The following is a 16,980-nucleotide window of genomic DNA, read 5'->3' as shown; positions in this document are numbered from 1 at the left end:
ATTAATCATGCAGATATCTAGAGAGTGCCTTAATTTTTTACTAAGTTTTTTTGTTTGTTTAAAGAAACATGAACTACCGTTCATAAGTGGCTGCACCTTTACATAAACCAAGGCCAAGCAAAAACACCATATTCTTAACTACTTACAAAAGTTATGTCCAAAGAGTGTTCTTCCCCAATATTTTCAGACCATAATTATAAAAATCTTCATGACAGGAAATACATTATACAAAGACAACTACTTGGGATTGAGCCATTATCCAAACGGTAGTCTCATATGATGTAACTCCCTACAGTGCCTACATTTTACTTGGTTTTGTTTCTACTTTGAGTGTGCTGCAAAGCTAACATTTATGTTTTTATCTTTACGTGGTGCAGCTTTCCCTTAAAAGAACTATCATTCTACTATAATTATTAATGTTTGTAACTGTAAAATCCACAAAACCCATATGACAGATGTGCCTACGCATTACAAGACAAAGCAAAAAGCAGCTTTAGAGGTACTGTCCATTTTATTGAGTGCCTGAATAACCACACTGTGCTATATAGTACAACATGCTACTGAAATCTTCTGGCAGCTATGTTTGAGCTACTAGTCAGTCAATTCCAATCACCTTACAATATACCCTTCCTAAAGTTTGGAGAAGACAGCAACTAGCACACAGTAAATGAAAACTCTGTTTACCTGAACTCTGAATCAAAAATAGGCTTAAACATCAGGAAATTATGGATTAAAAAAAAGACAATTTATATATACAGTGAAATAATCACGTCAGAAGTCCATATGGGATCAGCAGGATTTTAAAATAACCAATACACACTTAAGAAGTTCCAGTGTGACTCACAGCAGTTCATATTCACAGAAACTTAACTCTGACCTCAAAAATCTATTCTCGCCCATGAGTAAAATGCCTTCGGGTTCTTTTTTTCCTGTGAGAACTTTGGACAAATATATTTTTTATTTACTTATTAAAAAACATTTGTTTTCTCAAATTCAGATTTCTGTCCTCTCTCCAACCATTTACCACTCAGAACAGAATCATTCCTACTGAACTGCTGAGGAACTTCAAAGATTGTCAGTTTACAATGACCCCACCTCTTTCCCTGGAAATACCTGTTGAAAGAACCCAAAGAAAGACAACTGCTTATCAGCATGACTAGAACAAGAACAAGAACAAGATGACCTACAGGAAGACATACACAAAATCCTCATTTACAAATAGGCAGAAAATAACTGCTTTTCAAAGAACGAAAAGGCAGATTGTTCACTGAGTTTTTCCTCCTATTGGCTGGTCAGAAACTTTAGCTAGGAAGCTTTGGAAGAAAAAAGACAGCTTACAAGCACATAAGATTTCCCATATCCAAATTCAACTTTCTTTTGCATCATGTCCCAGACACTGAATGTGTTGTTGCTGTGCCTTCAGACATCAAAATATACTTTTATGGACTTTGGTGAATGCTAGAAGATATTTAACCATTCACGTTTGTCTGTAACTGGCACCCCAGTCAAAACAGCAGAAACAGCATTTGTCACAAACTTTTGAGTTCAGCTCAAAATTGCACAGTCACACTATATGTGTTAAGTACAGTAGCACTACTACTCAGTATACTAAGTAATAAATCAGTATTTCCACTTGTGTCCTCAAATGTATAGAATGCCACAATTTACACAAGTATGGAAAAAACAGTCACATTAGAAAACACTACCTCCAAATTTGTTTCCCAAAGCTTAACACACAGTCTGTAAAAATGCCACATTAACTTAAGACCTAGTTTCTTAAATATGCAAAAGTAAATAGAGTATCACAAAATGGGAATATATGGACTCAGGCACATAAACCAAAACATAAAGAGGACATATATGATCTTTTAACACGCCTCAAGAATGAAGAAAAAAACCCCATTCTAGCAAGCTATAATAAAGGACTACTGTTAGACATGAAAGTTTACTGGAAGTTTTTTCTTATTTATTAAGTTGCTTTTAAAATCCTAAAATGACCCTCAAGAGAAAACAAACATTTTCACAGCAGTGGTCTAATTAGACTAGCGTAAAGTTTGGTATAGTTGAAATGAAGATTATATGACACAATTCAACCTTAAAACAATTGTACACATTTTCTTGGTTTTCCATGTTTCTCATGACAAGTAGCACCTAATATTAAAAAAAGACACCCTAACAGTAAACATAGTCATAAAAGTTTAATGAATACTACCCATAAGTCTCACGTTTATCGTTAAACTGTATTTTCCAGTAATCTAATTTTCCCCTATAGTATTTCAAACTGTAAATACTAACACTAGCATAGCAAAGGTTTCTTAAGATTTCCTATCTGTGCAGACAGTTTCCATAGCAAAGGATTAGCCATGAAGTAAAAATTCCAGTGTTTCTTGGCTATGATCAGTATCTGTTCATTCTAAAATGCTCAAATAATAAAAAACATATTAGTTCTATGTCAGAATATACACAAATCTGCCCAATTTACTGAGAACTTGCAGCAATTTACTGAGAACTTGCAACATACCCTTTAATACTTTTCCCAGCTGTTACCAGAACAACTGGAACTAGAAAGACAAAATTCTTGAAACAGAAGTCAAGAGTTCCCCACCCCCTCTCCATACAACTATGGTAAGGAATGTGAGTGCAGATGTGCGATTTTTCAGACTGTTATTTTTCCAGTATAAATAAAATGACAGTGTAATTTATTTTACTAAACAACCAACTTGGAAAGAGTCATACAATATACACCCAGAACTGAAGAACAGAAGGGTAAATAAAAGGAGAAACAGTAAGAGATGAACACACAAAGGAGGCAAACCTAGGAAAGTAAACCTGAATAAAAACTACCTAAACTCCCTCACGATTTGCTACCTGAGTAAATAATAATTTTGCTGTAGTATTTTGAGAAATCAAATGAAATTATACTTTAAGGGCATCTAAGCCACAATTATGAATGACAAAAAAAAAGTCACTGGGATGATAAAGCTGTTTGTTCACACTTTCAAAAGACCAGTAGGTCTGTTAATATGTTATTACAAGGAAAAAAAGTGTTGTATTTTAAAAAACAGACTGGAAGGAATAATGAGTATCTATAAAGATAAAAATCAGCTGCATGGAACATAAACAAGATCTTGAAAACCTTAACTGACAACTAATGCTTATAGAATTAAGCAGCATAAAAACTGAGAAATAGCATTAATAGCCTGTTAGAAAAATCTGGCTTCCTAGTGATTTTAGCATTAAGGATTAAGAAAAATTAACTTCTAGACCTACAACACTGCACTGTGTGGACAACAAGGATACTCTGAAAGAAGACAAACTAGTAACAGTATCAAAACGGAAGTTCAGAAGCTCTAAGAAATACATGCTAAGTTTGAATTTTTCCTACAAAACTGTTGCATAGTGAGTCCAAATACTACGAATGTAAATAAAACCAGGTTTACCTCACTAGCTAGCATGCAGGATGACAAGTGGCACTGCAATCACTGAATGACTTTTTTTTTTAAGAGCAGGTGTTCATCCTGTAACTGCAAGAACAGTTGGAGCTACTTGAATTCAAGTAAGACGTAGAGTGTTCAATCATATTCTCAGTAAACACTCCATTTTTTTCAGCCAGGTATCAGTTTCAAAGGAAAAACGAGTTGACATTTCATTTGTTCTCTAAAACTACTAGAACAGCAGTGCTTCCCTCTCTTCATTTCATATGCTTTCTGAAGATGTACAAGAAACATCTGGATTTTTTCAAACTGCTTCCTTTACAGTTTTCAGAAAGTGTCTACCTCGTTAGAAATCAAAGCCGTAGAGTTAGTGCCAGCTGTCAAAACCCTGAAGATTAATACATGCAAACACTTTGAGATTATAAAACAAGAGTCACAAAATCCCCTGCAATCAACTTCTTGAAATTAAGAGCAATAGTGTGCAGCCTATTCCCCCAAGATACTTCCAATTTTGAATTAATATGCCTGGACAGTCATATTGTAGTGGCACTCTTTCTAATGGAGACAAAGAATGAAGCCACACACTTGGACTAGCAGGTCTGCTGTTGCTTTAGCATTGTCTATTAATCCCTATGAGAGAAAGTTCTGAACAACTAAACAAACTCAACACTGATAACAGAAACTAGAAAACAACATTTTGCAGCTAGGAGATGTGCTCCAAGTTGTCATTCATACCATTTATAAAAATGGTACGTTATTGACAGAAAGCTAGAGTGAAAAAAAAAAGATCTGTTTTCCTTAGGTAATTCCAAGATTGTCCTAGGAGAAGATTCTATTGGGCAGACAACACCCTACTTACTCCTCTTCGAATGTGGTTAACATTAACAGAACAGGTGCCATAATGAAGGTATGATCTGTGGCTCCTAACATTTCTTCATGTTTCTAGCTACTAACTTACCATCAAAACAAATCACTCCCCAGTCTCCTCACTTCATCTGCTGAGCCTACTCCCAGGAATTTGACAGCATACGCCCTCCCCATATGCACAATTTTATGTGCCTTTTTTTTTTTAATAAAGAAAAAAAAATATTTCAGTTAAACATTTGCAAGCAGTATTTGAGAAATACATTTTGTGCAAGGGACTGTATTGGTATTTCTTCTCAGAAGACAAAACAGAACTGTTCACACCACATGCTTTCACTAATACTGCTCAAAGCAGCTACCTCTCAAAGAAGCAGTGATTTTTTCCCTTGTTCTACCCTCACTGTGCAGCCATTGGCCAAATTAATTTGATTGGATCAGTGACATAAACTCCTGTAATATTCACTGACTGAACATTAGGTATTAAATACACAAGGAAGCAAAAACACTGTACAGTCACACAACCACTGAATTCAATGCCACTTCACTATCAGATGTGCACAGTTGGGAAGTAAGGTAAGAAGCAGCAGCAGTGGCCACCTCACCTGAAAATGGCCCACAATGTCTTTTGGTGTCCATAATCAATTTATCAACAGTGCCACTTGTATGAACTCTCAGATACATTCTATTAAATCCCAACCTGGTAAGGATAACGGCTATTAGCAGGACAGAGCACTGCAGAGTGCTAGGCTGTGTCTAACAAAATGCCTTACAGTTTAGTTTTTTGTCTCCTGGCTTTATTAAAAGGGAGATCAGTAACATCTTCAGCCTTCATTGGGAACTGTTTCTCCTCACAGCACTTAACAGGTGAACATCTCTTACTGTCTGTAACTCTGATTAGTCCCAAATAACAGATGTGTGAGAAAAAGGCTAAATTTAAAAAAAAAAAAAAAAAGTAATCTTGACGGTAAGAACTTCCCTTGTACTTAAAGGTACTTCTCCTCCTGTCCTGAAAGACTTCTCAAAGTTCCTACAATGTGAAATAACACAGCAATAAATATTTTCTGTTTAAACAGGATGAGATCTGAGGAATGAACAAAAAAAAAAAGTTTTCCAGGTACTATCCCTCACAACCTTTTTCCTCGTACACTCTTTTTTGTAATCTTACATTGCTCCTACATGTTGCCCAAGTTCCTATTTTTGTGTCTGTTTCAGCTAGCGGGAGCCACCTATGTCCCTTACATGACTCAAATACTTCAGAAGCAGAAGCAAGTAAGCTTAAAATGGTAAAAAAGACTGCAAATCTTACAAACACTTCTCAGGCAGAAGTGGAAACTGAAATGAAAATGCAGGAGTATCGAGTCGATGGGCCTGTGCACTTTAACAGTGTTCAACAGCCAACCTTCCATCTCAAAATGGTATCTACCACTGACAGAAAGGTACAACTGAATTGGTTCAATTTACACTCAAGAACACAGGAGCCAACAGGTGTCCGAGATGACTGAGATCTGTCCCCTACAATGGCAAGCTACCATATGCACTCATCTTTTTCTGGACTCCACCTACAATGCAAGGGTCTAAAATAACGTGGCTTTTTCCACAATAATTTTTATTTTTACAGCATTGTACACAGCTTATGGAAGACTGGTTAATGAGATGCATACTGACCGAGGCTTACAGTTATGGTAACTGCATATTCTTACATGCTTCTACCTTCAAAGCAGTTTGGGGTAAGGAATGCCTTAAATGGTTCTACAAAGTTTAGCACAACAGTGACGTTATTTCTTGAGGATTACAGCAATATTTGATAAAAGTATATACAGTACATCAACAACACTACAACATACAACAGCATCAGCAACTTAAGGAACACAACCAGTAAGAATGGACATCTTACTATATACTGAGGAAAACTGATGCTGTTCTTAATTCTTCACGCTGAAGAATTAAATGGACTAACCACCAACAATTTCATTTTTTAGAAACGCATCACTCAGGTTTGTTCTGTAAACAAAACTGCCTCTGTAACAGGCACAGATCTGTAAACATTCTCTTCTTGCCATTCCTCCCACCATGTATTTTTGGCACAGGGAGTGCACACAAATGCATGACTAGAACCAACTGCATAACAAAGCTCTCTACAAGAAACAAGGGCCAGCACGCTCACAGGTGAGAATGCCATATTTGAGATCATGTCTGTCCTGCCAGCACACATGCAACTACGTTCACACATTCAAAGTCGAATGCTTTGCTTGCATGAAACAGCCGTTGATTCTACTCAACTTCAAAACCCCAACTTCCTACAGGCTTTAGGATAGATAAAGGATGAATATGCACATGGAAACAGTAACTCAGAGAAACCAGTTGCTCTTAAATACCCCTCCTAACTACCTACACATCAGTTTACAGGCACAGTAGCTTCCCACACCCACAGGTTAGACAGACTGGCTTTGCAATTTCTTCATTACACAGTAATTTTTGTAGAACTGCATCCAAGCACAACATAGTTTCTAAACAAAAGTAATAGGCAGTAATATTTGATAGATATCCATAACTTATGAAAAGCTGCATGAAAACTAACGTTACAACCAAAATCAGAAGTAGGTTGAAACTGAAGTCAAAACATAAATAGTTCCCTAAAAGAAATCTTATGAAATCTTATTTAACTTATCTAATAGTTAATGAGGCTTCTGATGACCCCTCTTTCTAAAGTGTCTGGTCTCCTAGAATAAATAACCTCAAAGAGTGTACTTTGTGGTTATTTACTGTGTACTATCCATCATACAGGTATTATCTCAAGGTTGAATTTGAGCTTTTCTGTTGACTGATTTAAAACCTGAAAGGGGTATCATCAGCCAAGCAAAATGGCCCTGGAAAAAAATGGTACCCTTACTTGAGTATACTAAATCTATGCTTGCATACAGGCAGGCATACTGATACTTCTCAGGCTGCAGAAGCATCCAGCCATCCTATGACTACCACTGAGAGCCTTCTTAAGTGGAAGGCCTTCATTACGTACTACTTAAGCAGGAAAAGGAAGGAAAAGACAGCATTTGTTTGTAAGTCTATGTCCTTCCACTACTTCAGGAAAGAGCTAACCACTGAGACAGAGTGAGAGAAGTTTCCCTGAAAATAACTGTACAAGAAACAAATATGAAATACAGTAAGTCAAAGGGAAACACCAAACTTTCATATAACACAGCTCTGTAAGACATGTCCTTATGGTGCTATATTAAGCTACTGAAGTGTCCTGCTCCTGATTTAGAAGTTATGAAGCATGCTGTGGTAGAGATTCTACATACAATTATCTCTGTTAACTTCAGGATCTAAGCATGTGTTGGATTCCTCGTGAGTTCTTTCAAATAAGGACTCAGATTTCTTCTGTTAAAGGCAGGGTTACTTCTGTACTAAAAGTCAGTTGCTCAGAGCAGAAGAAATAAATGTACGAAAGCACTCTTGTTGTAGAAGAGTGTATAACACATTCTTGACTTCAATAGCTATTTGTGATACCAACAAATGCAAATGTAAATGCAAGTAAGTGAATAAAGTGGCAGAAGTGGGGGAAGATGACAGTGATAGAAATAAGAACACAACTGTAAGCTACACTGCCTTCAAGGAAAACGCTGCATTCACTTTCTGAATGCAGAGGAGGGACTACCAGGCAAAAAGCTATACAGCTGTGACCGGATGCCAAGAGCTGGTAGTGACTGAAGGTCAGCACTGATACAACTGATACAGGGTCTCTTTCCCAGTGATGAAGGTAGAGCTCTTAAACAAGCACTACAAGGTTTTTAAATCCTTTTTTAAAGATTTAAAACTGGATTACTCCAGTTTAATCTTGAATTGATTAGTTCTGTTCCTGTGAATGGCACCAGGTTCTCTGCAGATCCATCTCTGCAGAAATTTGTGTGTGTCAAAACTATTGCAGCAATCATAGAATAGTTAGGGTTGGAAAGGACCTTAAGATCATCTAGTTCCAACCCTCCTGCCATAGGCAGGGATGCCTCACACTACAGCATGTCACCAAAGATTCCGTTCAACCTGGTGCTGGACACTGCCAAGGATGGAGCATTTACCACTTCTTTGGGCAACCTGTTCCAGTGCCTCACTACTCTCACAATAAAGAACTTCTTCCACATATCTAACCTGAAGCTCCCCTGTTTTAAGTTTAAACCCACTACCCCTTGTCTATCGCTACAGTCCCCAGTTTAGTTAAACGCTAGGCACACAGGCTCATTGAGTAGGGAGAAAGAGGGAAACCACAACAGAAACAACTGAAATACCCTGTTTTCTACAAAATCAAGAAGGAATATACAGTACCTTCTATTTGTAGCAGTCACAGCTGATAGTAAAGTTCTGTCTAGCTACAAGGTAGTTATCGCTTTGAAATTACTGTAACAAAGCTCTTGCCCAGTGTTCTGGTTTCAGCAGGGGTAGATTTAATTTTCTTCCTAGTAGCTGGGGCAGTGCTGTGTTTTGGCTTTGGTCTAAGAACAATGCAACACACTGACACTTTTAGCTGTTGCTAAGTGGCACTTGACCAAGGCTAAGTAGCCCTGATCAAGGACTTCTGCTCTGCCAGTGAAGAGGAGCACAATTAAGACAGGAGGGAGCAGAGACACGACACCTGACTCAAACTAGGGTACAAGCTATTTTCATTTATTTCCTGCAATATTTAATGAAATATTTACATTTCTATGTCCACCTTTGTAACACTTAACATGTTAAGTAAAAAGCCTGCAGTTGCAGATATAGAATCAGAACTCACAAGATTAGAGGAAAGCAGGTTTTACCAAACCCAAACCTGCAAAACAATGTGTTTAAGTTGCGCACAGGACTTGTAATATGTAAATCTAGCAGCTCTACACCCAAAACCAGCTTTCTCACTTAAGGGAAGAACAAGTCCTTCTTCAACTTTTAAGAACAGCTGCTCTTAAGAGAACACAGTGACCTTGTTGAGAAAGAATTAATGACTGATGAGGTTCTTCACTTGATGGGACTGTCAAATGCTTCCAGCTAGAAAACTAAAGCCAGATGAACATCAGATCTGTTGATACTGCTCTAACTACTTTCAAAGAATCAGATGTGGAACATACAAGCAAGCCAGTACAGAGTGAGACTCCAAAGCACAGCCACAGGACCACAGAACCACTGGCTAGGGCAGTATTACTCCTTACTCAAACTGATGGACACACTGATAAACACACAACTTCTGGACACATTTTTGATGGAAACTCTTTACTAGTTCTTCGTGCTTAGACAGAATTTCACCACCCCCTAAAAACTTCGAAGTAGAGAGAAGTATGCTCCAGTATAAATTAGTAAGGCAATTAAGGCTAAAGGTAAACTTTCTGACAAGCACAGTCTAAGAGAAAACTACTGAGGTGAAGATTCACTTTGAGATAAAATTCCCAGCTGCACAGTTCCAAGATGGATGGTGTCACATAACTCAGTCCTGGATCTATGAATACAGTGTCAATACCCATGGGAGCTAAGGAAACAACAGTTTTAGGTCTTCATCTGAGTCAGGACGTGGAGCTGGTATGTTCTGGAGCCAGGGGGGTGAGACAGGCCTGCCCTAGAGGACTCTAGTGCAAGAACCAAGCCTATGATGATGTAAGACCTAGTCCTGAGATGGCATTCCACAGAGTTCCAGCATCTCCTATATAAACACTGCTATTAGCATTATTGTTTCCAGCCACTATGGGTATATGCATACATACCTACCGAACGAATATGCGTGTCAGCAACATTACAAGAAAAAAGTGAGACCTTCAAAGATTTGTAACATTCATCAAAAATCCAATCACTGATAAGTGTGCAAATCTCACTTTCCAGAAAGCCTTTCAGTAGTTTTTCTTTCCAAAAGCTCCAACTTCCAATACCTTAAACTGATCAGGTAAGTAACTGTGACTTCAATGACTACCTCACATCACTGCATTTCTGTATCTAATTTTGTTTGTTATAGAATATACAGCCACTATATCTTACATATAATCTTATAGTAAAAAGACTACCTCCACCTGCTGAAGGGGAACTACTAGATCCTGAAATACACATAAAGAGATCAATCTTCTTTTTTTCTTTAGCATGAATACGGCAAAGAAAACTGACCTGTTGTGAAACTCTACTTCTGTACATTTAACTTATCAAAAACTATATTCACCGAAAAAAAAAGAAAAAAAAAGCAACCCCCCCAAAAAAGAAACATAATTTCATTTCAAAGTTACAAACATTTTTTCTCAGAAATGTTTTCCCTTGACTAACTTCCATATATCTGCACTGTTCTGAAATTAAGTAACCCTAAAGACAGCATTTTGAAATCACATCACAACAGACAGGTAATTTCAGGATCTTTTCATTTGACTATACCGGTTGTCCAAGTCATTTTCATCCATTTCCAATTACCAAAACCTGCAGTTGCAGATATAGAATCAGAACTCACAAGTGCATGAAGTTGTACGTGCCATTAGTGAGAGCAACGTAAAAGTGCTCTATGCAAGTCAGATTCACACTTACATAATAAAACAACTGAAGTTGAAACAGCTGCTCTAAAAATGCATTTTTGAAATCTGCATTTAGTTAATACTGAATATACTTTGCATCCTTCTATCTTAATCTTACACTGCACAAACTAAAATATTTTTACTAGTCTCAGTACCAAAATTAAGAATCCTCAACTTAAAGTTTAATTCATTTTGAAGCCTAAGTTAGTGCTGGAACAGATGTTATTTAAAAAAAACCTACCCACATATTGCAGGCCCTGGAATTTGTTTTTACTACAGAAACAAACAAACGGAAAAAAACACAGCCCACCCTTAACGCTTTCTCTCTCTAGAAGTAATTTCATGCCCTTAGCCACAAAGCTACCTATAACAAACCTTTACTATACATGCAAACCTGCAATTTCCTGCACAACTGTTTTGAATAAAATAGATCCAAATGCATTATGAAAATCTGCTCTCATGAGAGTTGTCCTCCAGCTCCAGTGAAATAAATTTAATTTACACAGGGAATGGTTAAAAAAAAATAAACAAAATAAAAATAAATCCACAGTAAGGATTCAGTTCTATAGTTTCTTTTCCTTACATAAGAGAGATGGATTGTAAATTCCATAAAGGCAAAGAAATTAAAACTTGGCATGAAAAATACCATCACTCCCAATGAATTCAACAATGTTCTCAAAATACTACCACAAGCACTTACTCATCATACTTGATATGATAAATAGCTTCTTCACCAGCATCCAGACAGTCTGAATAAGATGTGGATGGTGTACTGTCCAAATTATTTGCATTTTCTCTAGAATGATCTTGACTTAAGTTTCCATTAGTCCTTTTGTAAGTGTTACCACTCTTTCCTTGAGCTTTACCATTTTTATGTCCCTTTGTTGCTCTGGTAACATTTTCTATATGAGCTTCAAACCAGGCTCCAATGCTGACATCACGGGCATCCACCAATTCATTTATCTAAAAAGGAAAATTCAATAATGAGTATATGCTTATTTTATTTTCTTTCTTAATCAGGATTACATAAGACAACTTATACTACTGCTTAACTTTGTTATCAATAAAAGAATCAACTCTAGTAACTAGTTGAGCCTGATCAAGTTCAACTAACATTTAGTCATGAATATGCTGCACTTTCACTATTTTATTATTTCTTCCCTTATTAAAATCTAGTATGGATACAATCTACATGAAATTTTAAAAAGCAAGGCTAGGTTTCTTCTCTTTTTTTTTTCTTTTTTTTTTTTTTTTAAATTTTCCTCCAACCTCAAAGTTTGCCTCATCTTTCTCATTACCCTTTCCTTTTGATTCACCAATTACTATTTATGGCCAAAATAAGTATACAGAGTGTTAAAATATTAGCTGTCAGCCAAGGAGTATAAAGACTTTCCTGAACCTCCAACTTGGAATTACTATTTAACCTTCTATCTTTCTGGCCTGCAAGATTTTAACCATTCAAGACTTGCAGAGAAGGCGAGGAAACAATTCTAACAGGGTTACTATCACAGTCAGCCAAAAGCTTAAGATTCAAGAAATCTTAAGAACTGGAACTACCTCCCAGAATTTCTCCCTTCTCTACTAACAATAATGGTATTAAGCAACCAACCACTTTACTATTCTAAATCATGTTTCCTTTTCTCAAGTCTTCAGCTAATTAAGCAGATGTTCCTGTAATAATAGAGAAAAAAGAGTAAGTTTTAAAGAACACTTCATCAACAGTACACCAAGTATAAAAATGTTATTACAACAGAACTACTCCACAGCCATACCATAGAAAACATCTATCGTAAACAGTACAAAATACATATATTTATCTATGTATGTCGTTTAAGCTACAGCCTTTGTCAAGTACCGGCATAATGGCAGACACTTACTGTTACTAACCTCAAAGGCTAGTTTCTATAACCGAACAATCTTACTATATTTTCACAGGAGCAAGCCAAAAAAGCATGCTCAATACCTTTTAGTATTAAAGTAGTAGTTAGGTATCTGAAGTGAAATTCACAGCAGTTTGAGCTGCAGTATTTTATTCTTCACCTTCTTAAAGTGTCCTCCAAAACGGAATCCTTTATTTTTCCTCCCATTTAAAATACAAACATATGTATTTTGTATTTTTATTCTTACAAACCTGCAGCATTCAAAGTACAGCTTTTTATCAAGATGAAAGCTACAGCCATATAATAAAACAAATCTGAGAAGGACACCCTCATATTAATTCTATCAATCTGTTTCAAATAGAAACAGTGGATTCTAGCACTTCTTGAGGAACCCTCATGAAGGCGTCCCTTCACAGCTTTAACTGAGCTGGTTGCAGCTCGAAGTGCTTCTTTACTTTGTCTTATCAAAAACCAGAGTTGAGCAAGACACACACTACTAGGGATTCCCCCATCTGCTGCTAATTCTTGCTACCAGTCATGAAAGTGCCAGAGAAGCAGTGCTAGCCAAGTCAAAAATCATCACCAGATTCAGGAGGAGAAAAAAAAACAGTTAAAAAAATTAAAATTAAATAACATCAGCACAAACTCCCTTAATCACTGATCTCCAATGTATCCTTCCACACTTATACAAGACGCACCCCTACAAAGATTAAGGGCAAATAATTATTACCACAGACCACTGAGGAACATCATTCAACTATTTTATGTTACTGGTATCTGGTTTAAGACTGGTTTATTAGTAGCTCTATGTGAACAGTATTAAACAAATACTAGCTTTAATTACAGATTCAGTTTGTGTGGTTTTTATTCCAAGCTAGTTAAGAGTTCTCAGTTAAAGTGTCTTTACTACAGCCAGAGGTTTTTGGATGAGAAGGTATAGACTGTGTGAGCATCAGAAGGTGAAGCATGCACATGCTTCTGGACGAACTTTTGTTTTTCTAACATCATTACTGCACACCCAACCGCTGTTACTGCAACTCCTCTCTTGCAACCTGTTTTTTATTTCTCCTTTTGGCATTGACAATCTGCCCTGCTTAAGCAAGGCAGTGTCCTTCACATATGCTGAGTCCATCTTGGAATGGACCAAAAAAGTTCTTAAACCAGACACCACTAACGGAACAGGAGTTGAATATAATTCCACCCACTAGCAGTCCTTCAGAGCCCATGTAAGTATTAGGTGTCAGGTACAGACAGAATATAAAACAAACTAAGCATTCTGATTTACATAATATAAAATGACTACACAAAGGAACTCTGTTTAAATCACTATTTCAACCATCTAACAATAATTGAATTATTATTAACTATTATTCCCAGTATCAACTCTACCACCTTGGGGTTTTTTTCCAACTACAGGCTCTATGCTGACTACCTTTCCTTTTAGTAGCTGAAATCAGAAACAGATAGGGTGCATGGGCCTACATTATTCCTAACGTGGAGCAGCAGATGCCTTGTAGAGTCCAGCTCTAGGTTCAGATCCAGTGAGGCACAGGACTTTACTAGACAGAAAAAAACTGTAACAAACTATACTTTCCTGTAACTACACAATTCTTACCGTTTGACAAACAAGCAAATGCAAAATAATTAAATACATCCATCTATTTAGCTATCTAACATAGGTCAGTTTATCGCCTTTTTAATTGAATTAATTAACAGATTTACTACTTTTCAATACATTATTGGTTACAAATACATTATTAAAAGCTTCCCGATTCTGTAAGTAGACATTCTGTATATATTCCTACTGTCATCTACAAGTAGCAGAAAATGCAATGGCTGCATACTTATTTTCCTCTCTCTCTCTCTCTCTCTTATATATTTAACATATAAATTAAAAACATATGGTTGGCTGAAAAAGCAAATAACTCACAGGTAATGAAGGAGGAAGTCTCAGGTCCCTAGTATTAGAGATCACAAAAAATCCAGCTGACTCAACAGAATAGCCTTCCTTGAGTATGTTTACCAATATCACCATTCCCTGCCTTATTTTTTTATTTTAATCCTGAAACAGGTAAGAAACTACCTGATATAATTTTTGGCATTCTTGAAAATCTACATTTTAATACTCTTTCCCTTAGATCAACTGATCTTTTGCGGCCTTCCATCCCCCCAGTATGCCCCCCCATCCTTCTTGTATTACATTTTACACTCATTAAGCATGAGAAATTAAAAACTGAGATACAGAAAAAGGAAACACACAAGACTGTATCTACATATTCAAGATACTGATATTTTGACTCCCTGATTCCTCAGAAAATAAATAAAATTCATTGCACAGAATGCTACAGCAACCTAAAGTAACTTACCAGTTGTCCTCAATACCTGAAACAGTAACAGTCTACATTAAACCCAGACAGCTTCCCATCAGGATGACAGATCTGAGCAACAGCACTGCTGTAAGTGAAATTAACTTGTTTATGTACTTTAGCCTCAAGCTCCTTTTCTCTCTCTGCGATTTTGATCATTTTGCAGCAAAAGAATTATTGTTATGGATATTTCTTAACTAAAAGGAGCACCCAAACACAAGGTAAAATGTTACCATTCTCTCTCTCTATAAATATTTTTATATATATATATATATATACATCCTACTAAATATCTAGTGAGCTAGCAATCTGGAAACTTCATCTTCTGTTTAAATTGAATTGCTGTTACTCTGATGTAATCGTACACAACAATATCCATGCCCAGGGCAAGTGGGCTGGAATTAAGTGATCTTTAAGGTCCTTTCCAACCCAAACTATTCTATGAATATCAAGAACTTCATCGAGGTACAAACCTAAAAATCGATTACATACATGATTCCTAAAAACTACATCAAACAGAAATATTACATCACATACAATTTAAAGAAATTGTGTATTTCCAGTTTATCTAGCTCTAATATAGACTTTATATTAGCAGCTTCTTCTGTCCAAGTGTTTCTGTTACACAGGCAACTCAAATGTCTTGGAGAACATGTTTTGGAGAACACAATGTGTACCAGAGTTTATGAATGCTCCTGAAACTGCAACACCAGCGAGCCTGGCAGATAAAAGATTTTCATGACACTGCAAGAGTTAGCTTAAATGAAGTCAATCTGACTTATGTTAAATTGGGAATTACATCAAATCATGAAAGCAAGCAATGAGAATGCATACTTTCATATAATAAAACAATAAACACTTTTACTAATAAAACTAAACCCACAAGTGTGAGGCAACTTTGCAGGTCTTAAAGTTTGTACATACCTTGTATAATCCAATGCCAGGATCAATGAGAAATGAGCGAGATGATGTAGATGGCTGACTGGGTGACCCACTATTTGTTTTTTTGACTTTATTCTTGCAGTTGGAAGCAGCACAGGGATTGACATCTCCATCCTGATCTGTCACAGAAGCCGTGGCAGGAGCTTCAGATTCAGAACGTATCAAAAGCTGAACTATGTCATTTAGTCCAACATTGTAGTCAAACAAAGTATGTCCATCTTCTAGCTGCCAAAAGAAAGTTATACTTGTAAAATTCTACGCTGAGGGATAGAAAAAGTTTCCAAATCTCTCTTTTATGAACATTAATTGTACCGACAAGAAGAGGAAAGCCATCTTTCTGGCAAATGAAAACTCATGTCTTGAGTATATCCAAAACCCAACTCTCATCTGTTTCCTGCAGCCATGACTTCATCCACTGAAATTCACTCAAAGGCTTCAAATTAGAAACTTTCTAGAATCTTTACAGACTTTGGGCTTCTTAATCATACATCAATATCCAAAGCAATGCAAGGTAATGCACACAGTGTTTCTCTAATAAAAAAACAGGTAGGATCTATGTTGCCACTTACACGACATACTCAGTAACTATCAATAGATGTGAGAATGTTTAACTTAACAATCACTGCATTGTGCACATTTCGGTTACATAATTTCACAATTTGCTCTCTCAATCTTTTCTAGAAAGCAAGGTGGTTTTTTTTATTTTTATGAAGGCCTTGTACTTCCTTAATTTTTGCAAACTGCTCATTAAATAAAACATCTACATATAAATTAAAAAACACACAAAAATAACCAAAACAAAGAAAACCCAAAACTAAAACACCCCCTCCAAACAAAACAAAATAACCTACACATCATACACCTAAAATTCCATTTACTTTAAAAGCTGTAAGATCTGAAAGTACTGTGCAAAGTACTAGAGGGAGCAACACCAAGAATATGTACTGGGCCTTCAAGTATATGAAAGGAAGTCTAAATTGAAAGCACCCAC

At 36.5% G+C, this 16,980-nt stretch overlaps 1 protein-coding gene across 7 annotated transcripts in view; it reads right to left on the bottom strand.

Annotated features, from left to right (window-relative positions):
- The window catches only part of UHRF2 (ubiquitin like with PHD and ring finger domains 2), a 92,203-nt gene that overhangs the window by 54,367 nt on the left and 20,856 nt on the right, over positions 1–16,980 (bottom strand). For all 7 annotated transcript variants that reach the window (XR_009725092.1, XM_061351082.1, XM_061351084.1 and 4 more), the window contains exons 2-3: positions 15,972–16,214; positions 11,502–11,764 (exon numbers count right to left, since the gene is read on the bottom strand). Coding sequence is in view for 6 of the 7 variants with exons in the window: in XM_061351082.1 (XP_061207066.1) it covers positions 11,502–11,764; positions 15,972–16,214 (506 nt within the window). In the remaining variant the exon portion in view is untranslated. The remainder of the gene's footprint in view (positions 1–11,501; positions 11,765–15,971; positions 16,215–16,980) is intronic.

Source organism: Neopsephotus bourkii, unplaced genomic scaffold (assembly GCF_033783945.1).
Source record: "Neopsephotus bourkii isolate Nb327-2 ecotype Australia unplaced genomic scaffold, CSIRO-AGI_Nbou_v1 NB_550, whole genome shotgun sequence".
Taxonomy (NCBI): domain Eukaryota; kingdom Metazoa; phylum Chordata; class Aves; order Psittaciformes; family Psittacidae; genus Neopsephotus; species Neopsephotus bourkii.
This window is presented reverse-complemented; position numbering and strand designations above follow the sequence as displayed.